General features: G+C 49.7%; 1 protein-coding gene across 3 annotated transcripts; it reads left to right on the top strand.

The window, feature by feature from the left end:
• The first annotated feature begins 1,407 nt into the window (after nt 1-1,407).
• On the top strand, nt 1,408-10,260 carry LOC119791543 (adenylate cyclase type 8-like). Of its 3 annotated transcripts, XM_038297716.1 has the most exons (24): nt 1,408-1,654; nt 3,769-4,048; nt 4,134-4,331; nt 4,408-4,647; nt 4,713-4,941; nt 5,033-5,182; nt 5,255-5,385; nt 5,463-5,574; nt 5,650-5,777; nt 5,847-6,005; nt 6,370-6,604; nt 6,687-6,875; nt 6,944-7,044; nt 7,131-7,332; nt 7,514-7,609; nt 7,684-7,811; nt 7,892-7,973; nt 8,060-8,218; nt 8,503-8,649; nt 8,727-8,819; nt 8,887-9,001; nt 9,696-9,820; nt 9,891-9,989; nt 10,054-10,236. In XM_038297716.1, the coding sequence occupies exons 2-24, from the start codon at nt 3,804-3,806 to the stop codon at nt 10,234-10,236; spliced, it is 3,546 nt and encodes a 1,181-aa protein (XP_038153644.1). In that variant the 5' UTR covers nt 1,408-1,654; nt 3,769-3,803. The 3 variants fall into 3 exon arrangements, with proteins under 3 accessions (XP_038153644.1, XP_038153635.1, XP_038153627.1); XM_038297707.1 differs by having other exon boundaries at nt 3,772-4,048; nt 5,650-6,005; nt 10,054-10,260; XM_038297699.1 differs by having other exon boundaries at nt 5,650-6,005; nt 10,054-10,260.
• The last annotated feature ends 2,521 nt before the right edge of the window (nt 10,261-12,781 follow it).

Below are 12,781 nucleotides of genomic sequence, written 5' to 3'. Positions count from 1 at the left end.
TTTTTACCAGATCAAAATTCAGTGTAAGGTGATTAAATAAAGAAAAAGATAAAAATAAACACTGTAAAACATCAAAGCCCATTAGAAACTCTGGATGAACCTCAGACTTTATAGATCCAGATCTAGACTAGAACTAAAGCTAATCTGGACTGAATCAGTTGAAACATGTTTGTTCCATGAAGGTTTTAATGAGCAGAGATTTAGGAGGAAATGGGATTTTAGCACAATGGTGCCAAAAGAGGCTAAATTATGCAAAAATGCATTTTTCTCCTCATAAAAGTGAATCTGGTCAGACCAATCTGCTGATTTCCATTATTGGAGACTTTCTGCATAAAGCCTTTGATCCTCAGATTGAGCCGTTAGTTCATTGAAAATTACCAATAAAATCAGCAAACTGGATAGAAAATAATAACAGAGCAGCTTGAACATACGGAAGAGGATTAGAGCCACTGAAAATATGAAAAAGTTAACTGATATGTAAATTTTATTTCAGGTTAATATGGGGGGAAAAAGTCTGAATTCTGAGATTAAACTCAGAATTCAGACTTTTTCCTCCATATTAAACTGAAATAAAATTTAAATATTGAATTTTTCATTTTCTCAGTGGCTCTAATCCTCTTCTGTAGTAACGCATGCCGGTTCCATCACCTGAAACGGTCGCACAATGACCTCTGACCCCTCCTTGGAAAGACCTGAGCCTCTAGTTTCCAATGATGGCGGCCATTAGGGGGCGGGGCTAAAGATGAATACCTGCTGTTGCAGAGTCACACATGTCAGGTGGGATTTTAAACCTCATTTGAAAGGCGCATGGATGAAACACCATGTGACTGTTTGGGCCATTTCTATAAATAGATCAACAGCAGGTAGTGAACCGGACCCGCCGGGCTTAAAAATCTGAATATTTGAAACAGTCAGAACCTCCTGGACCCGTCGCTCCGTTATAAGCCTGGATCTGTCCTCTGACCAGCAGGGGGCGGGCCTGATGGCCGATCTGGACCAGCACCATGACCTGCAGTCCATCTCAGGCGGCTGATGGCTGAGATGGAGCAGAGGCCTGCAGAGCGGGGCTTCTCCACCAGGTGGCAGCACACCCAGCCCTCCTCCCTCCCAGAGCAGAGTCCATCTTCTCAGGTTTCTGTCCATCTGTGAAGCTTCCATCAACACGGCAGCTCCTCACAGCCTGGAGGCTGGCCTGGTTGGAGGCCGGCCAATCCCATCATGCACCTGAGCGCTCAGCCACCGCCACATGGCTAATCTGGCTGATTAATGAGGGAGGGGTTCCTGATGGGATTAGATCAGCTCTGGACATCTGCTGGTCCACGTCAGCTCATTACTTCAAGCTGCTTCCTCTCTCTGCTTCACGGCCGCCACGGTAACCTCACCTTCCCAGCTCTCCACATTCGAGGAAGAAATGAGGCTCTTGGATCATCTGGTCCAGTTTAAAGAGCCAACTGGGAGCAGTGGGAGCATCTCTGAGCGAAGAGGAAACAAACCATTCGAGACGTCATGAAGATCTCAGATCTGCCGCCAAGATGGACGAAGAGGACAGAGGAGGAAACAGAGCAGAGACCCAACTGTGATCAGGAAGACGGAACCGGACCAGACCGGACCACAGTCCTCTCTGTATGAGATGATTAAATCTGTTCTGCAACCAGTGAGTACGGCCGTCTGGTCCACCATGACCCAGTTCACCCACTCTACCCTGCTAGCCTGACCTTAACCCGTCTAGTCATCTCAGAACTCTTAGTAAACCCAGGTTCTGCTACCTGACGAACCTTTCCTTACATCCTTTGAGGTTCTGTTTTATTCCCATTTAGTCACTTTTCCTCATAAGGATTTCCTTTACCTTCAGCCAGAACTGAAGCTGGACTCCTAAACGGTTTCTGCTTGGATCCAAATGGCAGAATTCTCTTCAGACAGAAAGAAACTCGAAACGATTCATCCAATATTGTCCCCTGGAGAGCGGAAACGATTTATTAACAGCTCGAATTCCAACAGCTGTATGAAAAGCGCTAATCTGAAAACATCATCACAAACGATCGCAGCTTTTCCCCCAAATATGGCGCCAGGGAAAAAAAGGAAAAAAAATCCTGAGCCTGAACTTTTTCGACGCAGGCAAGAAGAAACTATATATAAATATATATCAGAGATTATATATATCAGGGATCAGAGATTGCATGAATGATTGAAGACTAAATTTGACTTTTAAAACTCCAATACCAAAATCGGCCAGAAGATGGCAGAAGTGCATCAATATCTAGTGTCCAACTCGCATACAGCTATTGATACTGGTACATCAGCTGCTGCTGTAGCTCAACTCAATTCTATTCAGTTTATTTCTATAGCTCCAATTCACATCATATCATCTCAGGTCATTTTATAGATCCAGAACAACCAGATCATCCAGTCAGATTGATTCAAAGTTTTCTATCTAAGGAAAACCAGCTGATTGCATCGACTCATTGACTCTTCAGCAATCCCTCACACTAAGCATGCTTGTAGCGACAGTGGAGAGGAAAAACTCCCTTTGAACAGGAAGAAACCTCCAGCAGAACCAGGCTCAGTGTGAGCGGCCATCTGCTGAGGCCCACTGGGGTTCAAGGAGACAGAAGCAGACATAGAAAAAGAAGCATAGATACAAAAGGCAACTGTCAACCAGCTCCACAGGCGGCCCCGTCCAGGAAACACACAGCCAGGCAGACGAGCTCCGAGCCAGCTCCCATGTCAGAGGATGAAGAGAGCACATCCAGTTAGTCACAGTCAGAGCAGAGAAACAGGACTATACTGGAAAACAGGCCAAGCTCCAATATCTAGAAACAAAGGTGTTGATGGCAGCAGCACAGCTGATATTTCTCTCCAGGATGGAGTCACAGCCAAACAGGAACAGACCAGATGAAGCTACTATGAGAAAAAGCAGAGAGAGCAGAACGTTAGAGATTGAACTAACAGATTCTGCAGAGTGGGAGAATAGAGATAGAATGAAGCAGAATGATGAAAAAGGGGTCCCTATGTCCTCCAGCAGTATAAGCCTATAGCAGCAGAACTACAGAGATAGATCAGGAGGAATCGGCCTGAAAAGGGCGTATAGATTATGCCCAGCTTTAGCCCCAGTAGTCGACGGGGGGAACTAATTATCAGACTTGTGCATTTAAGTTCCCCATTAGCACCAGGAGGAACCAGAGAACATTGGGATCCACCTTTGATAGAACTCTAAAGTGCTGGTTATCCTCTCGCAGCAGTGTGTTGCAGTTAGCTTGTCGCAGGTATGATCAGATATTTTTGATTTATTCCCAGTTTATGCGTTGTCTCCGCTATTTTATTCCACGCCACAACGCCAGAGGGACAATCAGGAACTAGCTAGGATTGTGGGTGTCAGTGTGTCGGTTTGACGAGCTTGTTTGCCGTCTACAACCCTTCCTCCAACGCCGGACGACACACAGTTCACCCGTGAGTGTTCACCAAAGACCGGCCGTGGCGCTGCGTGTTTTGGCTTCGGGTGCAAACCAACAGACCGTCGCACAGAGCTGCAAACTAGCGTCCTACACGCTGTCTGGGATAGAGTCCGAGGTGAGCCAGGTGCGGTGGACGGCACTACAGCCAGAGTTTCTGCCATTAGGTACCAAACAGGAAATACTCATAGTGTAGAGTGGATGTAGATTTGACCAATCAGAGGCCTCCTGTCTGCGCTCACCTACAATTTTGGGGAGGTGCACCAGAGTGTCTTCTGAACATAAACCAGGCTTACGGTTTCTATATTTTGGCTTCCAGCAGCTCCGCAGCTCATTGCTACCCTCCGCATTACCATGACTGACAACCACACCACACTGAAGAATGGCGACTGTGAGTCAGCGAGACAAGCCAGCGACATCACCTTCAGCGCATCTATCAGCCCCGCCCACGGCCTCCGAAGGAAACGCCTGCTGTGGCAGACCGCGGTCAGGAACATCATCGATCAGCATAACCTTTACTCTCTGAGGCTCGCCGGAGGACTGGAGAGAGGACGCCACCGCATCACCGTCACAGATGCCTACATTGCCGACATCAACAGGTAGGGTGTCTAAAGTGGCCCTACGGGCGAATGGAGGGCTTTGGACTCTTTGGTCAGGGATCTTTCCCTTTCTGTTGCTCCGCAGGCAGATACGAAATAAAACGTCTCGTGGGAACTTTTGGCAGAAGCGTCGTTCCTCCGCAGCTCGAGTTCATCCAACGGTGCCAAGGATTTCTGTTCAGACACAAGTCGGCCAGCGCTTGCTGACTGATGCTGACTTCTTTGTGTCGTATGGATCAACAGTCCGAGGCATCTTCATTCCTACGATGGAGCTAACATTCAAGTAAAGAAGCACAGACTGCAACCGAAGGTAAAAGTTTCCCTTAAAATGATTCGTAAAGCTTCTTTTGTTCCATCAGGTCTGCTGACCTGGAGCTGACCTACCAGCAGTTTTCCTCAGCTCAGAAAAAAACCTCCCTATTGGTCACCAACCTCATCGACGTCTTCATCCGACTGTTCATCTCTCTGGTGACATGGCCAACAGGCTGGGGGGGCGTGGCCTGTGAGTGGCTGACCGGCCTGGCGGTCATTCTCTGGGCGGGGATCTGTGGGTTGTCTGTGACTAAGCAGGAGGTGATGGCGTCACCACAGTGGCTCAGGTGAGGCCTCTTACCTGTTCAACAAAGACCAAAAAGCAGAGTGCTTACCTCCCATCCTCCCTCAGGTACCTGTCGGTGGTCACCTGGCTGTCCCAGACTGTCCAGGTGTTGGTGGGTGTTTTCACCTGGGCTGAAACAGATCATTCCTGGTACGTGTTCTTCACCCTCTTCTCCACCTACACCCTGCTGCCTCTGCCCCTCCCCTGGTCAATTACAACAGGGGCGATAACCTCCATCCTCCACCTGCTGGTGGATGTCTGGTGGAACAACAGTAACCAAGTTCTGATCAGAAGGGTCAGCAAACGTTTCTCTTTTTTCTATATTTGGTCCCTTTTCCTCTTTGTTTCCTCTAAATGTCATTCTCTTCCATATCTTCTCGGTTCAGGTCATCTCCAAGGCCTTGTTGTACCTTGCAATGAACACAGCAGGTATCTTCATCAACTACCTGTCTGACCGGACACAGCGACAGAGTTTTCTGGAGACCCGTAGGTGTATTGAAGGACGGGTCCGACTGGAGAGAGAGAACCAAAGACAGGTACCTCCTACCTCACCGAATGATATCTGCCATCGTAAAACAAAATGATAAACTCTGCCGTCTTTCTCTCAGGAGCGTTTGGTGATGTCCATCTTACCGCGCTTCCTGGTTCTGGAGATGATTGCAGACATGGCCGCGGTGGACGAATATCTGCTGCCTCAACAGTTTCACAAAATTTACATCCACCACTACAAGGATGTCAGGTGACCAAAGAGCAGCAGAGAGCTTTTCCTTAAATCGTAGCTTTGGACTCAGCAGTAAACCCTTTCTGTTTGTCCAGCATCCTGTTTGCAGACATCATCGGCTTCACGTCTCTCTCTCTGATTCTTTCGGCTCAGGAACTTGTTAAAACCCTCAATGAGCTTTTCGGACGCTTCGACCGGCTGGCTGAGGTCGCCAACTTTAAACGGTTATATTAAGAAGCCGTTTGTGTAGATAGAGGGTTATGTTTCTTTTCCTGATTGCAGGAGCATCAGTGTTTGAGGATAAAGATCCTTGGTGACTGTTACTACTGCGTCTCCGGAGTCCCAGAGCCCCAGCGAGGACACGCCCGCTGCTGCGTGGAGATGGGCCTCAGCATGATCAGCACCATACGGTCAGAAAACAGACATCCCCAACATTTTGCCGCAAAGTGTCTCGGGAGGACACATGTCTCTCACTGCAGGTATGTTCGCCGAGAGCTGCAGCAGGAAGTAGACATGAGGATTGGCGTCCACTCGGGTTCGGTCCTCTGTGGTGTGTTGGGGCTCCAGAAGTGGCAGTTTGACATCTGGAGCTGGGATGTTGACATCGCCAACAGTCTGGAAGCTGCAGGAGTGCCAGGGTCAGCAACATGTGGTTATGTCTCTGTTTAGTTTCAAGCAGCTGCCCCTTACCCTGGTCCCCAGGGTCCTCAGGGGCCCCTGTGTGTTGGTAGGTGTCGCCTACCAACACACACCTGGTTAAGATAAAGGAGTGATTAATCAGCCTCTCAAGCTCTTCCTGTCTGCTGAGGAGGCAATGCAACACAGAAATATCTGGAACATGGAGGTTCAGGAGACCCTGAGGACCAGGAGACCCTGAGGCCCAGGAGCCCCTGAGGACCAGGAGACCCTGAGGACCAGGAGACCCTGAGGACCAGGAGACCCTGAGGACCAAGTTGGGCACCAGTGGTTTAGAGACTCATCCTTCATGTTCTCCCCTCTCAGGCAGGTCCATATCTCTCAGGCCACTCTGGACTGTCTTGGCGGGACCTTTGAGACGGAGCAGGGCAACGGCCAGGACCGCAGCGAGTTTCTACGGAAACACAACATCGAGACATATTTGATCCGCCCGGCGACACGAGATGAAGCCCAGCCCCCAAGAGCAAGGCGCCCAAGTTATGATGAACTGACCACTTGGAGCGCTGAGCTGCCGTTCGGAGACATCCTGGGGATGAATTTTGTAAGTTGTTCTGGAATTATTTGGATTTTTTTCAGAGCGGTTTCATCACGTCGTTGCTTTGTGCTTCACCGGGCCTTTTTAGATCCTGGCTACTTTCACCAACGGTTCCCTGACCCAGTTGCCGAATCACATCGCAGCGCAGCGATCCGGCTCACGGGAAGTGAACAAGAGGATTCGTCAGGCAATGGAAGCTCGGAGCAGCGAGCGAATGAGGAAAGAGCACATCACCACTTTCACTCAGGTGTTCAAGGATTCCCAGATGGAGGGAAAGGTAGCTTCCTGCATTGAATGATTCTCAGGTGTACGGCGAATCACCACAGTCTTCTTTTTCTTCTTCAGTATTCCCAGATGAGGGATGAACTCTTCAAGACTAACATGGTTTGCTCCTTCGTCCTTCTCGTACTGCTGATGGCCGTCCAGGTGTTGGTTCCTGCCCCGCGGTACTCTTCAAACAGGATGGCGTCATCAGCTAACAGCTTAACATTCCCTTCTCCCTGACTGATACTGTCCATGTCTCTCTGCTCAGGTTGCGTCCAATGGTGGCTCAGTTCCTTGTCAGTGTCTGCGTTTACCTCCTCCTCCTGCTGCTGACTCTGGGGGAGGAGTTTAAACACTGCCCCGCCCACCTGCAGTCCCTCTGCTGCTGGGTTCATGAAACCAAGTACGCGCGAACGGTGCTCATGCTAACTGCCATCGCTGTCAACTCCGTGATTGCCTCTGTGAACATCGTAAGTCTGGATATTTAGTCGTTCTTTAAGAAGTGGGTCCTTCAACCATGTGTTATAAATGCATCACGGTATGTTCAGGGCAGCTGGGAAACTGGAACTGCTGCTGAAGTTTCATATAAATGACATCTTCTGAAATCTTTGTTCAGTTTTATGCTCCATCTTTACTCCCGTTGGTTTCCAGCTGTGGTGCGACTGGTCGGAATCTGTCTTTCCTGAGGCTACAGTGACTCCGCCCCCCTCCAGGTGGTCAGACATGAACATCTGTACTCATCCAGAGGTCAGAGCTGCTCCTCCAGTAGAAGCGGGTGACCTAGCCGTAGCCTGTAAACCTGTCCACCGTCTCGTTACTAGTTCATGGTGCTGAGTGCGGTGGTCGCCATGGTTACGTGCGCGGTGTTCCTCAGGCTGAACTGCATGCTGCAGTTGGCCTTCCTGCTGCTGACCGCCGGCCTCTATGCCTACGTCATGGAGACGCACAGGTAGGCGTGCCGCCTGCGCCGTCTGCGTCCGGCTCCTGCGCATCCTGTCTGACGTTCTCGCGTTTCTGGTCCGAGGTCAGCTCCCAGCAGCAGTGCCAGAGGGGCGTCTGCCTGGTTCTCATGATGATGTTCGTCCTGGCGGTGCTCTACAACAGCAGACAGGTGAGGAAGGGAGAGCGCGCTGACTGACGGAGCTGCGGCTCGCCGCCACCTCCTCACGCAGACCTCTCCTTCTGCTTGGCCGGTAGCTGGAGGCGATGGCACGGCTGGACTTCCTGTGGCGCCTGCAGGCAGGGAAGGAGGTGGAGGACATGAAGGAGCAGCGGGAGCATAACGAGTGTCTGCTGCTCAACATCCTGCCGGCTCACGTGGCTCAGCATTTCCTGGAGAGAGACGCCAACAGCGAGGTGAGCCGCGTAGGAGCGTCATGTCTAAAGTGAATCAGTCCGACATTAGGAGCAATATTTATGGTTATTTAGCGCTTTAAGAGAAAAATAAGGTTATTTTATTCCAAGTCATTTTTTCACTTTGTCCTTCATTCATTTATAAAATTCTTACTTTGTTAAATAAATATTTAGTTTGGAGCTAAATATTTATTAAAAATTTGCAGCTAAATTAGATGCCTTGGGCCTCCATAGTGGGGCGCCCTGTCGTGGTTAACCCCTTCCTGACCGCCGCTCTGTGTGACTAGGAGCTCTACTCCGAGTCCTACCAGCGAGTCGGCGTCCTGTTTGCCTCCCTGCCCGAATTCTCTGACTTCTACGAGCAGAAAGAGCTGGTCCATCAGCAGGTGGAGTGTCTCCGCCTCCTCAACCACATCATCAGTGACTTTGACGAGGTAACCCCCCCCCACCCCCTCTTAGATGAAGCTCTGACCTTTGACCTTCAGCTGCTTCGCTCTCTGTGTCCCTGAAGCTGCTGGATGAGTGTTTCTTCCAGGAGGTGGAGAAGATTAAGACCATCGGCAGCTCCTACATGGCCGCCTCAGGCCTCTCACCTGACCGACAGGTAAGCCCCGCCCTCATACCTGCCCCCTGCGTTCACACCTGGTCCCTCATGGTGCTGCTGGCTTCAGGACTGCGAGGACGGCTGGCATCACCTCAGTGAGCTGGTGCTGTTCGCTCTCGCCATGGAGGAGACGCTGCGGCAGATCAACACGCAGACTGGAAACCAGTTCCAGCTCCGAGTCGGTGGGAGCAGCGCACACACACACACACACACACACACACACACACACACACACACACACACACACACTGCTGTAGAGCAGGGGAAAAAAGCCACAGTGGGAAATTCTGGTTATAGTAGAAATATCACAGAACTTTGGAAAAGTTTATAAAATAAAAGATAAGAAAAAGCAAAGTATTGGACTGCCCAGTGTTAATATAAATATAAATACTTATAACAAAGCAGTGACGCATGGACAGCGGAGACAGAGAACATGTCTCCCTCTGAATCTGGAGCAGCGCCCCCTGCAGGAGGCAGCTGGACACGCAGCTGACCCAGCCCTCCAGCAGAACCTCGCTGCCCTTTGAGACCTGAGGCTAAAGGTCAGAAGGTCGACCTTTGACCTCCAGCCTGGGGGGTCGGGGTACGAAGAGCTTAACTGATGATAAAAGATCATAAAGACAATATTTACTCAGCATTTAGGATTTTTATCACAATTTTCTTTTATTTCAGTAAAAACATAAAACTTAGAGAAAAACTGATGATTTCAAACAATCGGGATCCGTTAATCTAACTTTAGATTTTCTGTTTAACGTTTTTTAAATTCAAATCTTTTTTTTAATACTTTTTTCAGATTTTTAATATTTCAAACCGTCATTTTTTAATCCTTTCATCCTTTACTTCCTCCGCTGATGCAATCCCCTCTGCGTCCTGCAGGCGTCGCTCACGGCCCCGTCATCGCCGGCGTCATCGGCGCCACCAAGCCTCAGTACGACATCTGGGGCGCCACGGTGAACGTGGCCAGCCGGATGGAGAGCACCGGGGTCAGCGGCAGGATCCAGGTGAGCCGCCCATCTGGGGGGAGGGGCTTCTTACGTCACCATGGCGATTCTCATCACCGCCTCCTTCCAGGTCCCAGAGTCCACCAGCTGCATTTTGGTGGAGCGAGGCTTCCTACGGCAGCTCAGAGGGGACATTTACGTCAAAGGCATCAGCGAGCGTCACGGAAAGGTTGGTAGTTGAATTCCAGGAGCTGAAAGGAACGCTGACGGAAACGTTCCCCCTCTCTCTGCAGGTTCGGACCTTCTTTGTCAGCAATCGGGACGAGCGGTCCAGCTTCGCGGAGCGCGGCGGTGGGCGGGGCTTCAGCATGAACAGGAACACGCTGGGAGCAGTGGTCTACAGTCTGGTTCAGGCCAGGAAGAGGGAGAAGCTGAGGGAGGAGAACGGAGGCTTCCACCTGGTGAAGGCCTCCTGAGCCGCTTCCTCCCTCTGACCTGCAGACGCTGGAAACAGACTCTGGACACTTTGAACCGGAGGTGAGGCCTCCAAAGTTCTGGAAGAACCGGATCCCAACCACAGTGGATCGGATCAGAGCGGATCGGAATCAGACTGGATCGGAACCGGACTAGAATCGGACCGGATCGGAATCAGACTGGATCGGAACCGAACTGGAATTGGACCGGATCGAACCGGATTGGATTCAGACTGGATCGGAACTGGACTGAATCGGAACCGGACTAGAATCGGACCGGATCAGACTGGATCGGAACCAAACTGGAATTGGACCGGATCAGAATCAGACTGGATCGGAACCAGACTAGAATCGGACTGGATCGGATCAGACTGGATCGGAACCGAACTGGAATTGGACCGGATCGAACCGGATTGGATTCAGACTGGATCGGAACCGGACTGGATCGGAACCAGAATCAGACTGGATCAGAATCGGACTGGATCAGAACCAGACTAGAATCGGACCGGATCGGATCAGACTGGATCGGAACCGAACTGGAATTGGACCGGATCGAACCGGATTGGATTCAGACTGGATCGGAACCGGACTGGATCGGAACCAGAATCAGACTGGATCAGAATCAGACTGGATCGGAACCAGACTAGAATCGGACCGGATCGGATCAGACTGGATCGGAACCGAACTGGAATTGGACCGGATCGAACCGGATTGGATTCAGACTGGATCGGAACCGGACTGGATCGGAACCAGAATCAGACTGGATCAGAATCGGACTGGATCGGAACCGGGCGGATTCTCATTGTTAGACGGAAAAATATAAAAGCTACGGATCCTTTCAAGCTTCAGTTTTATGACGTTTTTGTAACATTTTAGTTCCTGAAAGTCGAAATAAAAAATATTTAAACTTGTACACTGTGTTGCTGATCATCTTACAGGAGAATGGGATACGGAGCAACAAAAAAAATAAAATAAAAGGAAGCCGGCATACAACGTCACCTTCACGTTAAATCATGTCTTCAGTGGCCGGCAAACATTCTATTCAGTGTATTTCTATAGCTCCAATTCACATCATGTCATCTCAGGTCACTTTCCAGTTCACCAGATCATCCAGTCAGATTGATTCAAAGTTTTCTATCTAAGGAAAACCAGCTGATTGCATCGACTCATTGACTCTTCAGCAATGGAAGGAAAACTAATTGAATCTGCCTTGTTTTTGTACACCGAATATTAAAACACTGAATTTTGATCTGCTAAAAATTCAGCTGCAAAAAATTTGAATGCAAATGTGTTAACTTTTTGGTGAACTCAAGCCAAAGCAAGCAGCTTCTAGCCAATGAAATGAGCTCATTTGGCTCAGGAAAAAAAAAGGAAGTTTGCCGTCGGCTGCTTCTTCTGGATCAAACCAACAGCCTTGGCAGACGGGGGTGCTGCACTGTGATTGGCTCAGTTATTTCACCCAGACCATAGATGGAAAACTCTGTCTGTCTATTAGTAGCTACCTGGGTGAGTTGCCCTTTAAGCTGCTGAGAGGTTTTTTGTTTTTTTTTATGATCATCTTTTAGAGAAATTAACCGTCTAGATGAGAGGATTACTAACAGCTAAAGTTATCTATGTCATAATCGGAGCTTCTGGACCAAACTGCAGACTGACCTGCAGAGATTTTAAAGGTGCTCTTTAAAAGGGAGCACCTTTTCCCTCTGGGTGCTCTAACTTTTCACTCTGGGTGCTCTAACTGTTCCCTCTGGGTGCTCTAACTGTTCCCTCTGGGTGCTCTAACTGTTCCCTCTGGGTGCTCTAACTTTTCCCTCTGGGTGCTCTAACTGTTCCCTCTGGGTGCTATAACTGTTCCCTCTGGGTGCTCTAACTGTTCCCTCTGGGTGTTCTAACTGTTCCCTCTGGGTGCTCTAACTGTTCCCTCTGGGTGCTCTAACTGTTCCCTCTGGGTGTTCTAACTGTTCCCTCTGGATGCTCTAACTGTTCCCTCTGGAAGCTCTAACTGTTCCCTCTGGGTGCTCTAACTGTTCCCTCTTGGTGTTCTAACTGTTCCCTCAGGATGCTCTAACTGTTCCCTCTGGGTGCTCTAACTTTTCACTCTGGGTGCTCTAACTGTTCCCTCTGGGTGTTCTAACTGTTCCCTCTGGGTGCTCTAACTTTTCACTCTGGGTGCTCTAACTGTTCCCTCTGGGTGCTCTAACTCTTCCCTCTGGGTGTTCTAACTGTTCCCTCTGGGTGCTCTAACTTTTCACTCTGGGTGCTCTAACTGTTCCCTCTGGGTGCTCTAACTTTTCACTCTGGGTTCTCTAACTTTTCCCTCTGGGTGCTCTAACTGTTCCCTCTGGGTGCTCTAACTTTTCACTCTGGGTGCTCTAACTGTTCCCTCTGGGTGCTCTAACTGTTCCCTCTGGGTGCTCTAACTTTTCACTCTGGGTGCTCTAACTGTTCCCTCTGGGTGCTCTAACTCTTCCCTCTGGGTGTTCTAACTGTTCCCTCTGGGTGCTCTAACTTTTCACTCTGGGTGCTCTAACTGTTCCCTCTGGGTGCTCTA

Source organism: Cyprinodon tularosa, unplaced genomic scaffold, assembly GCF_016077235.1.
Source record: "Cyprinodon tularosa strain WSP-4 unplaced genomic scaffold, ASM1607723v1 ctg1103, whole genome shotgun sequence".
Classification (NCBI taxonomy): domain Eukaryota; kingdom Metazoa; phylum Chordata; class Actinopteri; order Cyprinodontiformes; family Cyprinodontidae; genus Cyprinodon; species Cyprinodon tularosa.
This window is presented reverse-complemented; position numbering and strand designations above follow the sequence as displayed.

Excerpts from the sequence above, each read along its gene's own strand:
- LOC119791543 (XM_038297707.1), top strand. The coding sequence starts at position 3,804 with ATGACTGACAACCACACCACACTGAAGAATGGCGACTGTGAGTCAGCG. Across the intron at positions 4,648-4,712 it reads GCGTCACCACAGTGGCTCAG|GTACCTGTCGGTGGTCACCT; the intron begins GTGAGGCCTCTT and ends ATCCTCCCTCAG. Across the intron at positions 6,006-6,369 it reads GAAGCTGCAGGAGTGCCAGG|GCAGGTCCATATCTCTCAGG; the intron begins GTCAGCAACATG and ends CTCCCCTCTCAG.